At 40.0% G+C, this 20825-nt stretch overlaps 1 protein-coding gene across 16 annotated transcripts in view; it reads right to left on the reverse strand.

The window, feature by feature from the left end:
• Positions 1-665: 665 nt before the first annotated feature.
• The window catches only part of LOC146478547 (mucin-like protein), a 34560-nt gene continuing 14400 nt past the window's right edge, over positions 666-20825 (reverse strand). For all 16 annotated transcript variants that reach the window (XM_085112081.1, XM_085112080.1, XM_085112086.1 and 13 more), the window contains 20 exons: positions 20505-20633; positions 19985-20133; positions 19339-19710; positions 18548-18648; positions 17530-17634; positions 16399-16925; positions 14397-14618; positions 13522-13854; positions 12886-13140; positions 12057-12250; positions 11249-11585; positions 10664-10786; positions 9341-9463; positions 8107-8232; positions 7435-7557; positions 6008-6136; positions 4957-5072; positions 4313-4419; positions 3024-3416; positions 666-2436 (listed from right to left, as the gene is read on the reverse strand). In XM_085112081.1, coding sequence (XP_084968207.1) covers positions 2280-2436; positions 3024-3416; positions 4313-4419; positions 4957-5072; positions 6008-6136; positions 7435-7557; positions 8107-8232; positions 9341-9463; positions 10664-10786; positions 11249-11585; positions 12057-12250; positions 12886-13140; positions 13522-13854; positions 14397-14618; positions 16399-16925; positions 17530-17634; positions 18548-18648; positions 19339-19710; positions 19985-20133; positions 20505-20633 — 4121 coding nt within the window. In that variant the 3' untranslated portion in view covers positions 666-2279. The remainder of the gene's footprint in view (positions 2437-3023; positions 3417-4312; positions 4420-4956; positions 5073-6007; positions 6137-7434; positions 7558-8106; positions 8233-9340; positions 9464-10663; positions 10787-11248; positions 11586-12056; positions 12251-12885; positions 13141-13521; positions 13855-14396; positions 14619-16398; positions 16926-17529; positions 17635-18547; positions 18649-19338; positions 19711-19984; positions 20134-20504; positions 20634-20825) is intronic.

The following is a 20825-nucleotide window of genomic DNA, read 5'->3' on the forward strand; positions in this document are numbered from 1 at the left end:
AACCCTGTTTCATAATCCAGATTTTATCCAATTCTATTTCATTCCTCAATATTTATCCCCATATAAAACCATGTAGACTCAAAATCTTGGAATTCTTTGGGCCGGCACTGCAAGCCTACATGTAGCTTTTACAATACCCTAGCTACCCCACCCGTACCTCCACCTCCACCCCCACCCCCACCCCTACCCCCACCCCCACCTCCACCCCGTCACTTTCCAATCGGGCTAACTTGCTGGGCCATGGCCTGCGAGCAAGCTCTCCCGCCTTTCCTCTTCCCCGAGAGCTTGCTCGCAGGCTAGCTGGGCCACGACTAAGGTGTGCATAGCAGAAAATATAATTGATTTAAGGTCAAAAAGGAGTCAATATGAGGTGTTTTACAAATATTTCTGCGTGATTTTTATTGTTGTATCGACTGAAAAAACGTACAAGAATGAAAGATTTTCCTGGAATATTTGCATTTCCTACAATTACATGCGACTGATCTAAAAACAACAAGCTAACAACAGCACTGATAGCCAGTTACTGATCTACAAATCGCGAAATCGTTAACTGAACATGCAAAGTTTCATGACCTTTGTCTGCAATGTGTAATGAAGAAAGAAAGAAAGAAAGAAAGAAAGAAAGAAAGAAAGAAAGAAAGAAAGAAAGAAAGAAAGAAAGAAATGAAATGAAATGAAATCTAGAGTCAATTGATCTCACCAAAACCATTTACTGAATAAAATCCAGGTGAACTGCTACTCTAATAATTTACATGTAATAAGATATTCACACACACACACACACACACACACACACACACACACACACGCAAAAATACTTTAGACCAGCTAAAGTAAAACACACTCTGAGACCATCAAAGGGGACGGAACGTTGCCTGTGTCTGGGTAGGGGACGGTTAGGTCATCTGTTTTACCGTAAATTTCCGAATACGAGCTCCCCCCTCCCCTCTCGTTAAGATACCTCTGATATTTAGCCCGACGCAGCTCGAAAGTAAGCCTATGATCGTTAAAGTTAGCAGTTTGAAGAAGTTAGCTTAAAGTTAAAGTTGTTTTATCGTCAAAACTTGCCAATTTCGAAATGCAAAATTCTCTCCAAAAACAAGCTCACCAAAAACCATCTTCCGAAAAAAATTTACTACGAAAGTTCTTTGAACGATTGTATGGCGAGGGTTTATGTTCGGAATTTCACCGTATGACCTGAATTTAAAAGTAGAAGGCACAAATAAATCGAACGCCTCTTTGAATCGAGCCAAAAGTAACTCCCCCTGGTTTACTTATTTCACTAATTTCAGCCCCTTTCCCTTGAATTTTCGATATCTAGAATAGAACAGTTTTTCGGCTGCACCGGTCGGAAATCTACCGTATATATTTAGGTCGATTTTTAGAAGCTTCTTAGTGAATTACTTTTGTGCCCCATTGGTGCAAATGTAAACATGTAAAATCTCTTAAAATACTACCAAAACACCGAAGACGTTTTCTCGGTTTGTTTACTATTTACATAGCGTGTCAAAATTGCCTGAAAATGTCATTTTCTTTTTCTAAAAACTGGACGAAAAGAACTGCCTATATTTCGTCTTAAGGATATTCACATTTTTAGGGAAAAGATGAGAAATTTGTAAACTAGTATAAATAACTCAAAGAGTTCAATTGTTGCCTATGATACGTCTTTTATCTGACTGACTTTCGTCACTGGTAGTTTGAAACACGAAGCTAGCTCCTGCTGATTAAATGGAGATACTGTATATTTTTGTGAAATAGCACTTGTCCAGCTACAGTTATCTAATACTGCGCAGTATCAAAATGCCGTACAGTTTAGACTTGAAGCGCTAATTCTCTGTACAATGAAATTAAAGCTACTGCAAAGGACATTCTTGTGGTGCTGTTTATTATACTGTAAAAGGTGTTTCTAACATTTGAGTCTGCGGATGAAATCCTAAAGCGTGACCATTCAAATGAAAGCTACTAAGGAGTACTTTCCTGCGGCGCTGTTTATTATGCTGTACAAGGTGGTTTTAACTTTTGAGTCTGTGGATGAAATGCTAAAGTGTGACCATTTATTGAAAGTTGTTGTGTAGCCCTTACTTATAGACCTGTTTATCCTGTGTGTAGTGGAAGTATTTCTTCATGTACAAGCCAGTTTTTGGCAATACTTTCAAATGATGGCCTTCTTCTTTTCCTGATAGCCGTTCTTGCCCTTGAGAAAACAGGTGCTGAAGAAATTTCCTCTGATCTCTTGATTTAAGACAGCGGAAAGCGACCTGTTTTTCTTCGAGCGAGTTCTACACCAACGGCTGGCCTGGTTGTTGACCAGGGTAGGTCATCATTTCATGTCTTTCTTGATCACGGTTTAAATTTTCATCGTGTGGTGAAGATCTCCATTCGTGTTCTTCACCATTACCTACCATTCCCACTTTGCCTTGTTTCTTTTTCTTTATACTACAGCAAATGAGAAAGAAAAGAAATGAAGAGTGAGAAGTATGGCGATTAAGAGAATCAGCGCCTCTGAATAGCATTACTTTCTTTGGTAAAATTTGTTTTGCTTTATGAAAATGGAGCAAACATATGGGCCTCGAAATACAATTTTTTTTTTATAAAAGAAAAAAACAAACAAAGAAGTGACTTCATATATATAATTTCCTACAAAATTTGCAATCGAAATATAATAAATTGTAAGCTTAATTTTACTGTATGTTAATGACCTCGAAAGCCGGTAAAACCTGTTTTTTTTATTATTTATTTTCCACCTTTTTGTATTGTCTTTCCAGCCACCCTAAAGAGGTTCGAGCATTGACTACGCAGTATCATGGTTTCTAACCCTCTTCCCCCCTTATCTATTTGAAAATTTACAAAGAAGAACTTCTGAACTCGTTCTTAGAAGGAACATTTATTTTAAGTCATCAATTGGTTGTCAATTTTAAGTTGTCAATTTTAATTTTTTTTAAGTCATCAATTGGTTATCAATTTTAAGTTGTCAATTTTAATTTTTTTTTTAAGTCATCAATTGGTATTTCTTGTTTACTCACACAACGCAGGCGACGACAATGATTCCGACGATGACCACCAATCCGATGACAACCCCGATCACAATCCATTTCCAATCATCGTCCTCTTCTTCAGTTACTGTAACAGTGGTAGCGCCTGTGGTAGGTGAAGTTACCGTGGTCACATTGCTGCCTGTTGGGGTTGTTGGTGGACTCGTGGGTATAAAACCCAATTTTATTTCAGCAATGGGGACACCAAACAAAGTCTCTAGTTGGGACTTGGAATTGTTCACAACCTGCAGGAGGGCGGCAACAGGGGTGACTGCACCCCCGGGCTGTAGAACGTAGAACGCGATTCTCAGGAAGCTGTTGTCCTGTATCGGAAATCCTGGCACTAGATGAACGTTGTTTGCAAAGAAAACGCTCAAAGCTCGCCTGTGAACAACGAAAATTGCGTTAGACGTGAGTCTGCCGACCCGAAGACATATGGATTTAAGAACATGAAGTGTTTTTCGTAAGCTGATCTCCAATCGCACTCAGTTTTAAAAAAGGCCTTCAAAACAAAATGGGGCGTAAACGTGATATATATAGCGCGATATACTTCATCATCCAAAGAATTCATCGTGATAGACCTGTAGGTAGTGCCTGGAAGGACAGGAAGCAATTACAGTTTACTATTTCAGGGCATCAAACGTTCTTTTCCATTTTACAGCTTTTGCCACTTGACACAAAATATCGTCTTTCCCCACAAGCTCAAACGTTTCTGTAGTGCAAGCCACGAAGTATCGTTGATACCCCCCCTCCCCCCTCCCTGCTTGGTTGGGATACGTCTATTTTACATTTTCCTAACGATGCAGTATTTACATTCTACTTTTAGTGCAAACAATCTTGTTCAAGGACTCAAAATAAAAAGAGAAGCTTGAAAGTAAATTATCAATTTTCAGAACCCAAGTCGGACAAGCGAGTCACTTAGAGACCTAAGCAACGAAGACGACGACGGCAACAATTTGTAATTAGCAAAACACTGGCTCTGCACTTGCATTATAAACTTTAGTACATTTTTAGCCTTCCTTTGTCTAACAACAACGTGACATGACAACATTCAAGGTTTAATGAAAAACCTGAACGCATCATGATAATTAATTTCTGAACTCTAAAGCCGGCCCTACGACGGTAGCTCCTGGATAGTTCGGCTACATTACTAAGTACAAATGATGGCGAATTTATTCAGAAAGCGAATGAAATTTTTAAGTTCTGTTTTCGTTAGTGTCGTCATCGTCTCTGCTGTCCCTGGGGAACTGTGGGTCCGCTGAGGATCAAGGGATACATACCTCCTCCGTTTGCTTGTTATTCCACAGGCGGCTCTGTTCTGATCGCAATAATTGTTCATACTCTGGGCCATCGTTTGTTTGAGGTTCTCGTCTATTGTTACGTTGTACTGTAAATGGAAGAATGTCAGGAGTGTTAGCAAAGACAGCTCAACAACGATTATCTTTTTTTGTAGTCTTACAATGCAATGTCATCGTGATCTTGTACATGGATTCTCCTAGACGATGTCCGCAAACGAAGGTTAATACTTAGGTGATTTTGTGTGTGTGTGTTTGTGGCTGAAGCCATGACTGAGCGTCAACTTAGAGTGGTGTCTCGTTTTGGCAGCTCAGAATTGCAGTGTATGTAAGTGGCTGCGATCTTGACGAGTGTCAACTTTGAAGAGTGTCTACTTATGGGAGGTTAAAAATGTAGCGTTTGTTATGTGGCAAGGGTGTGGCTGGCACCTTGACTGAGTGTCCACTTTAAAGAGGGTGTCCTGAACAAGACAAACAGTGATTGTGTGTGATAAAGACCTTATTTATGCCAGCATGAAGTGTCCGTCTTCTGGAACTACGTAGTTATCAGAGGATGGACTTATGAATTGATACAAAAGAAATTAAGAATTTGCTTCAAATTATACGGACTAAATACCGTTGTTATTTACCTGCTCTTTTTTCATGTTGGTCAGACGCAACTCCACAGAGTTTTGTCTTTCCTCTTCTGATGCGCTCTTTGGTTGTGGGACAGTTGGTGTAGGGGGAACCTCGTCTGGTTTGAGCGCTAAATTGCCAAAATCATAAGGATGATTACGTTAATTATAACCGAAATAACTTGCAAGATAAGTTATCAAATCTTAGTAGATGTACAGGGAAACAAAGTGGTGGGGTGGGTGGGCTATTTTCTTGTTTACACTACCTGAGTAGAAAAACGTGTGTTGTGATGAGCATAACCTCCCTTACAGAAGCTCTTTTGGCTCGTCACGCAATCTTTCCCACCCAAAGGAGGAATAATCTGACGTATTCGGTATGTATCTGCACATCCCCCAGCTATTCTCTTTTAATATACACGAGTATTTTACTGGAAAATATACCACTCGTAAAATCCATACGACAAAACTACATCCGGGACCCGAGTGGCGTATTTTCTCACTAATGTGGATATTGATGACGTCATTTCCCTTATTTTCCGGTTGTTCGTGCAAACAGTCAGTAAAACACGCGTGTCTATATAATTAAAAGAAAATTACACGCCAGCGTGAAGATATGAATTTTAGTTTCTCGTGTTAAAAACAATATTTTACTCACTCGCTGCGCTCGATCGTAAAATATTGTTTTTATCACTTGTTATTTTCGCGTCGCCGTATAATATCCTTTATTAAAAACTGGATTGTTGTATAATGCAATTCGAGCGATTTGATTGGCTTAGTGACCATGGTATATGACGCATTATACAATGCCCGAGAAATTGTCTTCTAATTGTTCTTGCAAAACGAAATCAGCAAAATCCAGCAATATTTTTTGATTGTTCTAAATAACACAATTATTCCACTTACGCTTGTTGGATATGAGATGATTATGGCCAACTCGGCACTACGCGCCTCGTTGGCTATCTATCATCTCATATCCAACGCGTGCCCGTGGAATAATTGTTAACTATATACTGATAAACTAGATTTGCACATATTATGCTGTACGTGAGTTGATACTTCAGCTCACCTGTACAAGTGTCGTTTATGAAGTACAGGCCGTCCTGACACTTGCATTTGTAGCTACCAGGTATGTTTTCACAAACGCGGAACTCCCCAGGACAGCTGAATAAGTTGGGGTTCAGACACTCATTGATGTCTGCAAGAATGAAAAGAAAAACATCACTAAACTGCCTAAACAAATTGTTTTATAACTCTCTAGAGTTTTAAAAAAAGCTTTCAAAATTCATTAATAATTCATAAGCCCATTGACCTGTCAAATGGTCGATAATACATCACGTGAGTGACTTTATATCGATAAACCTCCTCCTTATTAGTATGCGGTGTTTTATCAGCTGATAAAACATTCGTCATTAGTATGCGGCGTTTAACGTTTTTCTCTTATGCTATAAATTTCCAAAGTTCACAAAAGCATAATTGTTATTAACTCTGTTGACACACGCTTTTCCAGGAATGTTTTTGAAGCCGTTCAAACAACTCGCAACACGTGTTTTATCGGGTCTAAAACTACTCGGCAAACCCGATAAAACACTCCTGCTCGTTTTTTAAACATTACTACAACCATAGAGAAAACTCTTTAAGATTGCTAACGTTACCAATAGGTGGTTTAACTCGCCACCATGTTGGTGGATAAAACAAAAGAAAATTTTTTCACAAAGTTTGCATAAAAATGGAAGTGAACTCCAAGAGGAGAAACATCTCATTGTCCCTGTCCACCAACATGGCCGCCACGACGTCACATGTGTACCATCAATAGGCTCGATTACGAGTCGCTATAAAGGGAAAATATCCTGGACCTGAGAAGGCGGCAGAAGTATGAGCTTACGTCATCAAGGAACTGAAAACAGATGGCTGTTTGTGACATATTGTGATATTGTGACATGAGATATGTATTTTTTTTATCTTGTGAGGAAATAAAGACTTTTAATACTATAATTTTATTATCCTCTTCCAGGCCCTCGGATAGTAAGGCTGGCGAAAACGAGGAACGCGTTTAATTTTCGCCTTTGCTTTCTGATTTTTGCCTTTCATATGGGAGTTGCGGTCTGTGGAATTTCCCAACACGATGGCAACACAGAAAGCCGCAAAGGTTTAGAGCAAAAATTCATCTTCCAAATCGGTACTCTTAATCCCCATGGAATCAACGAACGCTTTTTATTGTTTTTCAGCATCAAACCACAATTCTTTCATTCTTTCATTCCTTCCAACGAAGGGCTTGTGCTCGAGACGTCAGCTCTTGAATCTCTGTACGCTGGACAAATTACGTTATCAACTCTGTTGAAGAAACCAAACTTTCGTTTCAGCCCCACCCGCACCGATGAAGCACTACAGTTTCTTTAGATAAGAGGAGTTGGACCAGGTTAAACAGCTACCAAATCTGTTGTCTCGTTTCCATCAGGACCAATGATTTACAGGCTAAGTTATAATGATCGATACCTGTGCAAGTAAATTCATCGGCCTCCAGTTTGTATCCTGAAAAACATTCGCATTTGTATCCACCGTCGAAATTGTTGCACTTTTGAGTACACTTGATGCCAGGAATCGTACATTCGTCAATATCTAGCGTAAGAAAGAAGAGTATGTCAGTAATCATTTTTTCCTATCACATTAGTATGATATTGGGCTCGAAAGTATTAATCATGGATCCCAAGAATTGTAGCGGGGTTTCAATTCGTTGTCACCATTAAAATGAATTCACTTCTTTTCAAACGTCGTCGTCAGGACTATTCCTACTCGCTTTAAATGTTAAATGTAGGTGAAATTTGCTGGAGTTGAATTCTTGGAGACCGCACCCAAGTTACGAAAGAGAAGGCGAATTCGTTTTTCACGTCCTAGTCGTGCAGTGACGGCAAAGAAACAGAGTTGTTGTTTTGGTTATTTTGAAGTTCTCTTTGCCGTTACCGTCGTCGTTGCTTAAGCTCCCTAATTACGCAGGACACGGCTCACTCGTTTTAGTCACATAAAATACAATCATGAAGTGTAAGTGGATAGACTCTGGTTTTCCACACTGGGACCCTTACATGACAGAACCCTATACGCCACTTGACGTACATAGGCTTGGTCAAATCAAAGCATTTTTGTGTAAATACTTAATAATTACATGAATACCTGCACACGTTTTCCCGTCGCTGCCAAGCTTGTATCCTGAGTTACAGTCACACGCTTGAGTAGTGTTGTCTGCCTTTATGTAACAGATTTGATTGCAGTCATTTTTACTTGGGCATTGCTTGGACGCTGAAGCAAGACAACACAAAGATTAGGTTTTTCAAGATACCATGCTAACAAGAATAAAAATTAGTTGTCAATTTGAAGACAAAGCCATTTAGTTTTTCTATGGCACAAGAAGTCATTACGTGTTCAATATTGGGTCAATTTGTACCAAATTTGGACACCAAACAGATCTTGGAGAGATCTGCACAATGGAAGCATAAACTCGTACCCCCCTCCTACATAAGACATGATTAACCACCCCTCCATTTTTTGTAACTTTTAGTAACTTACACTTTTAAGACCAAGTCACCATTTGAAGCTATTTGACAAGAAACTATGTGCTGAGATCTGTAAATTAAACTATAGTTTAGGTGTATACCCAGTGTATAAGTGAAGTGAGATGTATCTTAACGTTTATATTTTCTCGTTTTAAACACTTTTCATTCTTTTCTGTTACTTCCTTTGTCTCAGCTGGAATGATTTATACAATGCCCCAGATAAAACCTTTTAACTGGTTGCCATTTTACAAAAATACGACATTTCCCATAGATGAGCTTGGCTTTATTTGCGGTCAACGCCACACATGGCCGATTCTAATGGTCTGGGACACGTCAACAACAACAACAACAACAACAAGACTAAATGTTCAAGTTCTATCGGCTGGGCAGTTGGACAAGAGTGACGTGAAAATCAAAGCAAAGTCACTATAACCAACCAGGCAGATGCAGACAACACACAATGAACCAATCAGAACTCAAGGAAATGAGGCAAAAAATGCGGGAACATGCGGCGTAGGCTATCCAGCAGCAACTGCTTTCTGTTCTACTTCTAACGTTACTATTAATGAAAACGGTGGGGGGGGGGGGAGGGGGTAGGGAGTGCGACTTTTTTTAACCAGTTTCCAAGTATTGTAAGGCATGATCAAAAGCAAAAGCGAAATTGCTTTCGAAATTCAACTGAAAACTAGCTTGGAACTCGGAGAACTTTAAAGAGAAATTGTTTCCATACGCCGTGTAACAGAAGAAATAGCTCAGCTGGTTCCATAAGCTTTATTCTTGCATTCCACTGTTACTTAAGAGAATCAATCTAATATTGATTAGTATGTTCAGTAACACGTTATGTTAACACTTACGTATGCAGCTCTTGCTGTCGTTTGGATTAACCACAAAGAGGTCGTTACAGAAGCAGGTGTAGTTACCAATCGTGTTGTTGCATTGGTGCATACAGTCATTTGTCGGTTCACACTCGTTGATATCTTTGAAGAAAGTTCAAAAATTCATTAATAATTCATAAGCCCATTGACCTATCAAATGGTCGATAAAACATCACGTGCAGTGGTTTTAGAACCCGATAAAACCTCCTCCTTATTAGTATGCGGTGTTTTTCTCGTATGCTAATTTCCAACGTTCACAAAAGCATCATTGTCATGAACTCTATTGAGGAGATGAAACACTGTGACGAGTGTTTGATATAACTTCTCAAACAAACTGATTTTGAAAAAGAAATTAAGGATGCAAAAACGAGGAGTTTTTCATCAGATATCCAAACACGTCACGGTGCATGATTTCGTTTGTCTTTGGCTTTTGAACTATTAACGAGTTTGAGAAATCCCGATAAAACACTGCTGCTCATATTTGATCGGGATTTAAATTACGTTTCATCATATTTATATAATTTATGTGAGATTAATTTGCATTATTGAAACATTAATTATTTAATCATTTTATCGCTAATTATCATCCACCGAATTCCTTTCCTTAGGAGGATGTTCAAGGTGTACAGGCTTAGTTACATGGGCACGTCTTCCAGGTTGACGTCACTTTTGACCGCGCGCAAAGGATGCCTGGTGATGAGGCTGATGTTAATTTATGTCATAATTATACCGCTTCTTCCCTCGTCCAAGATGTTCTTCAGATTTTCTACTTTTCCTCCCTTTCAGAATAACACAGCAATAACAGTAATATTTTGTTATAAAGTGAACGGACTCGTGGTAAAACCATCTGTACCTTTACAACAATCACCAAGGAACAATAGCGTACGTGCAGATGAAATAACTAAGTCCATAGTTTATTAAGGGCTGGTTATGAAACCTTGCCATGACAACAATGGTGCTGCAATTTATGTATGAAGGGCCGCGACCGTGCACAATCCTTTGTTTTAACGTTCACACTACAGTTGCATATTCTAACAGGAACGTTTTTATTAGTAAGTTGCTCCAACGCATTTCAAAATCTATTGTCGTCTGTGCACGGTCAAGGCCAAAAATGCTAACAAAAACATATAACAAAGAAGTTTGTCAGGCTTCAAAACCATTGGCTTCTATTGACTACGCTAAGTCTAACCATCCACGTTTTTTTTTTTTCCATCTTTAAATTTGCCACCAACAGAAACCATATTCAGGTTAAGTTGTATCCTTTTGTTACGAATAATATGAAATTCTAGTAAACCTTCTTACCATCGCAGTCGAGTTTATTGCTGTTTAACTGGAAACCAAGTTCACAGCTACATACAAATGAACCTGGTTTGTTGGTGCATCTCTGCGAGCAGTTCGAAGAGTTTTTCTGACATTCGTTGATATCTTTGAAAAAAAGGAAGTATATTTAAAAGATTATTTTTGTAACTGGGCTTAAGGTGGACATTTGATTCACGTTTCACCTTCAGAGTTTTAAAATTTTAAGGACAGTGCCTACTAATAAAGAAGTATTTTTGTGTGGTTTATGACTATGCAGGAAAGCAGATCTCAGCAAGGGCTACTGAAATCAAAAAAGAAAATTGGGGGTAACCACGCATTTTTCAGAGATAATTAAGCAACAATTATTCAATGGTTATCCAAAAATTTCTTTTTGGATACCAAGAGCACTTGCTAAGTTCTGCTTTCTCTGCATAGTTTTAAACCGCGCAAAAATATCCCTGTATTAGTAGGCACCACCTATAGGAAACCCGAGTAACTCGAGATGCGCAGAACGTATGCGCAGTAACAAAAGTAGGCACCGTCCTTAAAAAAAAAATCTTGGATCTCGCATACACATACGGGACTTACCAACACACTTGACGCCGTCTCCAGAATACCCGGATGGACAAGGCCCACAAGTGTACCCTGTAATATTAGCCGGGGCTGGTTGGTCTGTGCACGTCACACCCTTAAAACACGGCTGCCCATTCAAGACGCATGCGTTAATATCGTTCTCACAGAAGCGCCCTGTGTACCCCGCAGAACAGGAGCAGCCCTGGTAAATAAACTTGCTGTCATTGTTAAATTTGTCGCCCAGCTTGGGCGCCACGCACTGACCACCATTTATGCAGGCGCACATTTTGATACGTGGTGTAGAAATCACTGAAGCGTTAAGTTCATCTGTTGCTACGAAAGTAAACTTGACCTGAAAATGTAACGAGAAGCGTTGTAATAGCAATATCCGAAGCAAATGAAATACAGAACTACGATTTGTACCTTGCGCGGTCAATAGCCCTTTTCACGGTTAATTTTTCTCATTTGCATTACAATGTTATCCAACATGGATGCGAGGCAATTTCGGGCTAAAACTACAAAATAGCCCGAAATTGCCTCACATACATGCTAGATTTCATTGTAATTCAAATGAGATGAGTTAACCGTGAAAAGGGCTATTTTACAACCAAAGCTGCTCGGTTGGCGGCTTAGGACGGAACGATGACCCGAACACTTCCGAAGATTGCCGCAAATCTTAATATTGACAGTAAAGTTCGATACCCAGAGACACATTCACGGCAGTGCTTTTTTGTCATTCCCGATCTGCGTGTAATTTCTTTTTTTTTTTTTTAACTATTTTTCACAATTTACACAAGAAGCTGTTAACAACAAGATAGCTCACCTTGTCAGATGATGTGACATTCCATGTAAAGTCAAGTTGATTTCCCGAGAAATTGAAGCTGGCTCCATTTGGTTTGTTAAGGACGTTGAAGGTAAAAGAATTGTTGTCCGAAGCAGTGACGTTAACGAACGAAACGTTGCCAAGAGTTGCTTCAATACAATCGGGAATGTACGTGAACTTTGGAGGGAAGTTATCTGTGACAAAATTAAATCCGGTGAGCATCCAAAGCAGTACATACTTTAAAATTGCAACGCAAATTTCAGGTTTCAATTTCCAAGTTTATACAAACTAAAACTCCATCCACACCAACAAAACATGTTTAATTAAACCAGGTTTAACAAAATGAAAATGTTTCACAGAAAGCTGAACCATTGACTTTGACATAGGATTCAAGTAAACTTTAACTTGTGCTTTCATTTGTGCTAAATCTGTGGTCGACAAAAATCCGAAAGCAGTTTTTATGAGGAAACAATTTTAAACTGTGTTCAACTAAACAGCTTTTAAACGTGTTTAAGCCTTGGTGTGAATGGGGCATAAGAGGCCATTTCCGAGTTGCTTTAAACCTCAATATGAAAGCGAGGCTAAGTGCAAAGTTTTTATTATGAAAATTAGTTCTTATTCACAAAACTAACTATAATATGAAAAACTTTGCACTTAACCTCGCTCTCATAACGAGGTTCAAAGTCCCGAAGGAAAGTACTGCTAAAAAAATTTATTTAAATGGTCACACTTTTGGACCTTATTTACACAAACATCTCTCATTAGAGCGAGGTTTTGACCAATAATATCTCAAATACTTTCATTACATTAAAATGTAAAAGCTTCTTACCCATTTGTTTGTTTTCCTCTACCAGTTTGACGCTTACAGCTTGACTGTTAAGCCCAACGGAGACATCATTGGTGGATGCAGCGTCAAACAAACACACAGCGTCGCCGCCACATCTTAGCTCAGCCTCCTGCTTAGTGTTGTTATCTGCCCACACTATGTCCTCCACAAACATGGGAATGAAACTTTTGTTCATGAAGGTCGAAACATTTTCGTTTGGCCCGTATGTGAACAAGGACTCCTCAGCCGTAATTTGCCCTGAAAATACAGAGATTGAAGAATGATCGTTACCCAGCTTTTAATCGCAGCACAGCTCTAATCCCAAAATGGAAAAATCGGCATTTTGTTCGTCTCTCTCGCAGCCGTTCTGTGTCTCAGCGTTGCATGACGAGACACAGAACGGCTGCGAGGGAGACTAGCATTTCGTGGACTCTGTAAATCCCGTTTCCATGGCAACCATAGTATGCAGCCTCGTGTTGGTAATGCAAGCTGGTGTGTAATTGAGCGTTGCAAGGCATCGTGGGTTGGTTTTCGACCTTCTTACACAACATCATGATTTTGCGGTACAAAACGAGGATCGCATCCATGTTTTGTCACAGACGTCGGTGAAAATCAATATAAATTCACAATAATACTTACAATTTAAGCCAAAATTGTAGTGAATTTGCTTAGATGTCATGCTTGGCGGAAGGACGGTTCCGTTCGGCAAAGTGAAATCATCCTCCGGGTTTCTGTTATACGTCCCCAGAAGGCCTTTGGAGTTGTTGAAGTAATCTTCACTCAAGGTTACCACAATTGACAGCATTTCCTTCGCCTCACAGAATTCCACCCCGGTTCCAGTTTTGAACGATACTTCCACGCAGTTAGTGGATTTCTTGACGGCTCGTAAGTTGCCCCCAATGTCTTTGCTAATGTTGTTAAGAGTGTTATACTCTGTATATAGTGTCCCATCAATATGCATCTCCAGCCCACCTGACAAGAAAGATAAGAAATGAATTTGATAGCAACGACAGTTACCCTTTGATCATTTGAAATATCAACATATTTAAAAAAAATAAATGGGAAACTACAGTGGTGTATCCTCTGAGTGGCTGTTCATTCACTGTTTAATTCCTGATCAAATTTTAATTTGGAAACATTGGTTGTTTCGGAAAGGGTTAAGCTAAGGATCCGGAGAAAAACCTCTCAGAACAAACCCGGGAACCAACAACAAGCGCAACCCATATGATGTCGTCACCGACGGGAATCGAACGCGGGCCATACTGGTAGAAAATACGTTTTGTGTTTTATAATCGACTCTATGATTATTGAGAATTATGTGTTCAGTCAGCGACACAGGCATACTCGGAAAACAATACGAGTTCTTCCAATAGCAGTCGAACCTATGACTTCTGATTAAACATCAGAAGCACGGCAAAATTAAATCTATTTGTTAATTAAACCCTCCAGTAAGTGTAGCCTTCCATATTCACGTTCTCCATACTAACCAAGCTATTAATGATCGCAGTTCATACCTCCGCTCTTTATCCTGACTTCAACCTTGCTAGTATTGACTTCCTTGGCCACGCCGGCTGAAAATACCGTAGCAGTGTTAAGCCCCCCTTGAGCTACTTTAGTCCTCGCTTGCAACACGAACGCACTGTTATTAGCGGTCACCATCGTATACTCTCCAACACCGTTAAACGTGTAGTTTTTGCCATCTAAGGTTAGAAAGTGTGGATCGCCAAAACACCAAACTGAAAAAGAAATGAGAGTTATACATATTTCCAGAAGCGGAATAGTTTTCAAACATCACAACAAATCCATTCTTATTAACGTACTCTGTTGCTAAACTGTGTTCACTTCTCAGTGATTTCTTGGATACACCCCGCCAGCCCGCTTAGGGAATAAGATTTTATCAACTGAGAGATCGTCAACTCTCCCAGGGTAATTTTGTACCGGGTAAACTTCGGACGTTTTCAAACAATGTCAGAGATCGAGTTCCACAGGTAAGTGATTCAACTGACCGAGTTATCCCTACTTAACATTTTTTTCACGAGTATGCATTGGATATGTGATGATAGATAGCCAATGAGGCGCGTAGCGACAAGTTGGCTATAATCATCTCCAACAAGCGTGAGTTGAATAATTATCTTATTTAAAGCAACCCAAACATATTTCCGGCTACATCTTGGTGATTTCATTTTCCAAGGAAGAGCAGTGACTAATACCATGACTGCTTATTCCCGGGCATTTAACAAATCGACGGCAGTTTTCTATGGGCTATACTCTTATAGACCATAAAATGACGTCAAAAAATGTTCAAAACTCAAGTGGAACCACGAGCCGCAGGCGAGTGGTTTCACTGCCAAGTTTTGGACATTTTATGGCGTCATTTTATGGTCTATAAGAGTATAGCCCAGAGAAAACTGCCGTCGATTTGTTTTTTACAATAACATGAAAAAAGTACGAGCGGAATTGGCTATTTTTTCGTTGAGAAAGCGCGCGCGTTACATCTGACGTCATTTTTATTGTCTGTACTCTTATAGACAGTAGCTGCGAGTCAATCAGCGCGCGGGAATTTGGACAGTTATTGTAAAAAGTACAATGGCTGACATCTCATGGCACCTAAGCCAATCAAAACTGTAGAATAGCATTGTCATGAAATGATCAAGTTGTTGTGAATTAGACTGCTTGGCGAATAGAACAAATGGGAAATTTTTATTCTATTATAAGCCATTTTGCGATATGGAGTGTAACAAGTGATTTCAAATTAAATTTGTTATTTCTGTTTGCCTCGGGTTGTGTTCATGTATACGCTCTATTACTGGTTAGAACTGAAACTCGGGCCCAGTCTCTCAGGCCGGCTTTTTAACAATTAGACGGCGAGCTCGAGGTTTCTATCCGCTGATAGTTGGCGAGGGGCGAAGCCCCGAGCCAACTATCAAAGGCGATAGAAACCGAGAGCGAGCCGTCTAATTGTTTTAGCATACCTCAGTGATCGATATATCAAGCAAAAAAATCTTTTTACTTCATTAATTTTGATATATTTGTGCAATGATGCATGCTAAATCGCGCGCGCTCTGACAAACTGCCGTCTATCGATCGATAGACGGCACCTGTGTAGCCAATCAGATTGCGCGTTACGCGATAGTCGGTCACTGAGGTATGCTAATAGCCAATAGCCCTTTTCACGGTTAACTCTGCTCATTTGAATTACAATGAAATCTAGCATGTATGTGAGGCAATTTCGGGCTATTTTGTAGTTTTAGCCCGAAATTGCCTCGCATCCACGTTGGACAACATTGTAATGCAAATGAGAGAAATAAACCGTGAAAAGGGCTATTAAAAACAAAATCCCCATGTCATTATGGCATGCGTTTCTCTGCAGAGCTTCTGCAATTTGCTTCTGGTTTACAATTGGCTTATTAAGTTGTTTTTGTTGTAATTGACCAGACATGAGTTCGATCTGTGATGTTTGTTTCACGACAGGCAAATGAAAATCGTTCAGACCGAGCTAGGAACAACACAACTTACTTCTTGTCATAGTGCGGTATCCGCGACAGTTATGTACCGGTCTTACGGCACGGAACGAGGCCTCATTGTTGGATTCCACGAGGCACAAACGTTCTGCAGTGTCATCATCCAAGAAATTTCCGGGACGGTTGAAGTAAAAGACCTTTAAAAAGCTGGAGTCCACTTCGAGTGCCCCATTTAAATTACTATAACAACATCTTCGCTGAACGGTTGCAGACAGCTGATCACCATCAACGTCTTTGGAAATGGAAGTCGTTCTAAGTGGGTTAAAACACTCGATTTCCCTTGAAGTGCTGTAGAATCTGGTGTCAAATTTAATCTGGAACCTTGAACACGGGCAGCTGGTGATCCGTGCGTCCGCGGAGTCCACGTTGTTTTTTAGTTCTTTTTCTTGCAAATCGCGCCACGCGTTACATTTCGTTGAAGCGTCGTCTCCTTTCCTATCTTCGATTCTAAAGCAGTACTCTCCTCTTCTACCCGTGTTTCCATCCTTGTCATCTAGGTTTTTCACGTTATACGATCCGGACCTACACAACAGAAACATTCAATTTAATGACTGAGATTCTAACAGTATTGATAGTGGTTTAAAAAGGTTGCAAAGAAACCGACTGAAGATAAGTCAATTTTGGTTCAGAGATCCGAGCCCATGACTTCGCGATAATGGCGCAGTTCTTTCAACTGCATCTGCTCATTTTGCGAGTTCGTATGCATACAGATAGAGGCTCCGGGTCATAGCTCGAGGCAAATTCTATTTAGGTATTTCTTGTAGCGATCTTGATCGATTTTAAGAACACTGAAAGGGTTCTAACTAGCCTGCTATGTAGGCGTATTATTATGGGGGTTCGGCATAATAGCCGCTTGCCTGCGAACGCAGACGTATTTCCGGCTGTCGCTTCTCTCCGCGGAGAGAAGCGACAGCCGGAAATACGTCTGCGTTCGCAGGCTAAATAGCCGCCATCTTGGATATAAAAGCAGAGGAAGTTTGGGGAGACTAAAAAGTGCGACCAATGGGGTGCCAACCTTACGATTTTGAAAATCCAACGTGGCGGTTACGACTAAACGACTAACCCAGCTTCTGGCTTTCGCGCGCCGCCCGAAAACGCCTGCATTGCAGGCTAGGTTATAACTTACCCATCAAGGCTAGGATATCGTTTTTTCGGTTCATCAGTGTTCTCGTCTCCTGCATTGTAACCCGCTACCGGGTAGCCATCAAACGAATCTCTGAATACACCTTCACTGTAATATCAAAGGCAAGTGAAAAATGATTCATTCTAAGGTCAATTATGTAGCAAGTAAACTTACATTGGAAGAATATTCAGTTCGTTTTAATTAGTGAAACTCGTTAGTTCGGACATCGAGTTAATGACTACTTAATAACCGAGGGTGAGGTCATCAGTGGGGAGATCTCAAACTGCATGAGGTCTTACCTGTGTTGACCGAGCGATAGGGAAGTCAATACGGCTAGGCCGAGGTTTGAGATTTTCCCGTACCGACCGAACGGTTGAGGTTATTAAGTTGTTTATTATATGGCTTTCTTTATAAGAAAAAACAGCATTTCAATTTAAGCCTAACCCTAATTTGCATAATCCGTAATCGGCCCGTGGGCATTACAGGTGCGTAATACCCTGCTCTAATCTCGCTCTTAGCCAATCAGAGCACGCGTTATATCGGCCACTAGCCTAGGCCATATGATAATGAATGATATCTAGCTACATGAAAAGGAAAGTTCAGTTATTGCATAGATAACATCCGAGCAACAATGGGAACTATCGCTCGAGAAATAACGGTGGGTCGACATGGATGCAAAGAATCTTTATCATCGATATTTATTTCAGCTTGAAAAATATTGCAACTTGGATTGGACTGGATTTTTTCACTACCCACTGACGCACCAACACAGTGTCTTTAGAACTGAACTAACGTACTTATTCAGTTATAAGAAAGTTCGACTACATTGTGCAAGTTGAACGAATTGGAATAATCTCGAAGAAGTTCAAATAACGCCGTTATTTGAACTTCTTCTTCTTTGAACTTCTTCTTTGAAAATGCGAATTTGCGCCGCAAATTCGCACTTTCAAGTGACAATGTTTGTTGGTGATGTCGTCGTGGTTCTTAAGGTCCCTTAAACATTTGGATTGGTCTTACTTACACAGACTTGGGGGCAGACCACTGGACTGCGCCGCACGGATAATGGTACTTGACAAATGTGTACGTTCCATTGGTTATGAGAACAGCTTGGAAGGTGTTAGTCTAGGAGCAATAGAAATACCTTAAATATTAACTTACCGCTTCAAATATTGAGATGAGCATTATTGTTTAAAATGGCACATTTATGCTGTACAAAGCTATTTAAAACCAGTCTGCGTTGTATCGGCTCAGACCTCACTACTTTTCATATAAAACTCATGCAGTTCTTACGCTAACTAGTTGGTATTTACATATCAAAGGCACTGAGGTTTGTATCAAAACAAAAGCCAACCTCAGCCTCGCCTCTTCTTAGAGGACAGATCACGAGGGCAAACAATTGTAAAATGCGCTATTTAACAATTATTTCACGAGCGCGCGTTGGATATGAGATGATTGATAGCCAACGAGGCGCGTAGCGCCGAGTTGGCTATAATCATCTCATATCCAACAAGCGCAAGTGGAATAATTGTTTTATTAAAAACAATAAAGAAATATTGCTAGATCTTGTTGATTTCGCTTTCGGAAAACCACCAGAAGACAATTTTATGGCCGCTATTCCTCGGGCATGGTATAATGGCTCATATACCATGGCTGCTAAGCCAATCAAATCCCTGGAATTGCATTATACAATGATGCGCTTTTTAATAATAACTACTACAGCACGCCCCCTTCCGTTATCTGGCACAATCTTTAGAAAACTGCTCTACCCTTCAAGTACTTGATACGCGCTTGTATTATTGTCAAAGAGCTTACAATTCCCTCTTCAATCTCTGTATCATCTGGACGAAGGCGCAACCAGGTTACCACAAGAACCCACTTGGCTGAGAAGTTTCCGAATGCTTTCGGCTGGTTACGTCTGACTTCTTCACTGGCGTTTCCAAGTATGTAGGATGTATTCTGTGTTAAGGAGATATCCTTGTAGACTTGATAGAAGACTATGGAACGGTTTGCATAATTGAAATGGCAGTTTCCTGGACTCGAACAGAAGGACCGGTCATGGTCGATTTTTGACCAGTAAGGAGTCAGCATGGGAACGGCGAATGGGAATTCGTTTGTTTTGTAGGTAGGAATGGGCCGCGTTATTTCAATTTCTCTATCAAAGCTAAGCATTCCATTGGCACAAATCTAAAAAGAAAATTGAACGTTAAACTTCTTTATTGTTAGCACTTCTTGATATATTCTTGATAAAGGTTTAAACTTATTATAGATGATTACATTTTGTCCTTTTCTTGTTATAAAAAATCCAATGCTGCATTATTTCTATAAAATTATTATTTTTATTACCTTCTTTGTACTGCTAACCCTTAAAAAATTTCCAAAGTACTTCGCTGAACAAACGTTATTTGAGACTACATTGAAGCAATAACTGTTAGGTACAACATTGGCCTTGGTTACTTACAAATACTTCGTAATGCTGTCTACCAAAGAAGTAGAGGCCAGTGTCAATAGACACTCTAGGGCAGCGGCGTTCCTTAACAACTTCAGCCGCCATTTCCTGGTCTCCCTGTTCTTTTCCATACGGGTACATTATATCCCAGAAGCATTGAACTGCATGAAAAAAAATGTATCAGAAAGATGATTGAACTCGGATAAACGCTGTGCAAAACTGGCTACAATTTTGACATTTTAACACTACAAACTAATCAATCTCGTTACCAAGGCTTTTTCGTTGTAAATGGGAAGCCTCGATTTCAGACAATACGCGGTGTAATAAGAATACTTTTAGGGCTTCGCATACGTTTCGCATACGCGACCTTACACGTCTGAATTTTTAAACTCTACTCAGTCTCTCTCGTTTCATTTACAATCATCCCAGGTCTTTTGCTGTAAGACACCAGACTGCATTCGCACGTTACGCCGCACCATCTTTCGGAAAAATTTGTTGTAGGACTGACATGGCTATTGTCGGTCATATTCACCTGGTGTCCCGCAGTCCCGTCCAGTGTAGGCTTTAGGAATCGGGCAAACGCAAAAGAATGTGTAGTTTTTTGCAGCATCAACATAGCATGTACCATTGTTCCGGCACGGATTCTGGAGACATGGATCCGCTGATTGAAAATAACAGGAAAATATGAGTAGTAACACCAGGAGCACTGTATACAATGGCGATAATTCTCTGACGTCACAACTACAGTCACCGTCACCGGATCAACAACAACAACAACTTTATTTCACATTTCCTTGCATTTTCAAAATTTTCAAATTGTTGTACATTACAGACTTTACATAGAGAATACACA

Source organism: Pavona decussata, unplaced genomic scaffold (genome assembly GCF_977016875.1).
Source record: "Pavona decussata unplaced genomic scaffold, jaPavDecu1.1 SCAFFOLD_64, whole genome shotgun sequence".
Classification (NCBI taxonomy): Eukaryota; Metazoa; Cnidaria; class Anthozoa; order Scleractinia; family Agariciidae; genus Pavona; species Pavona decussata.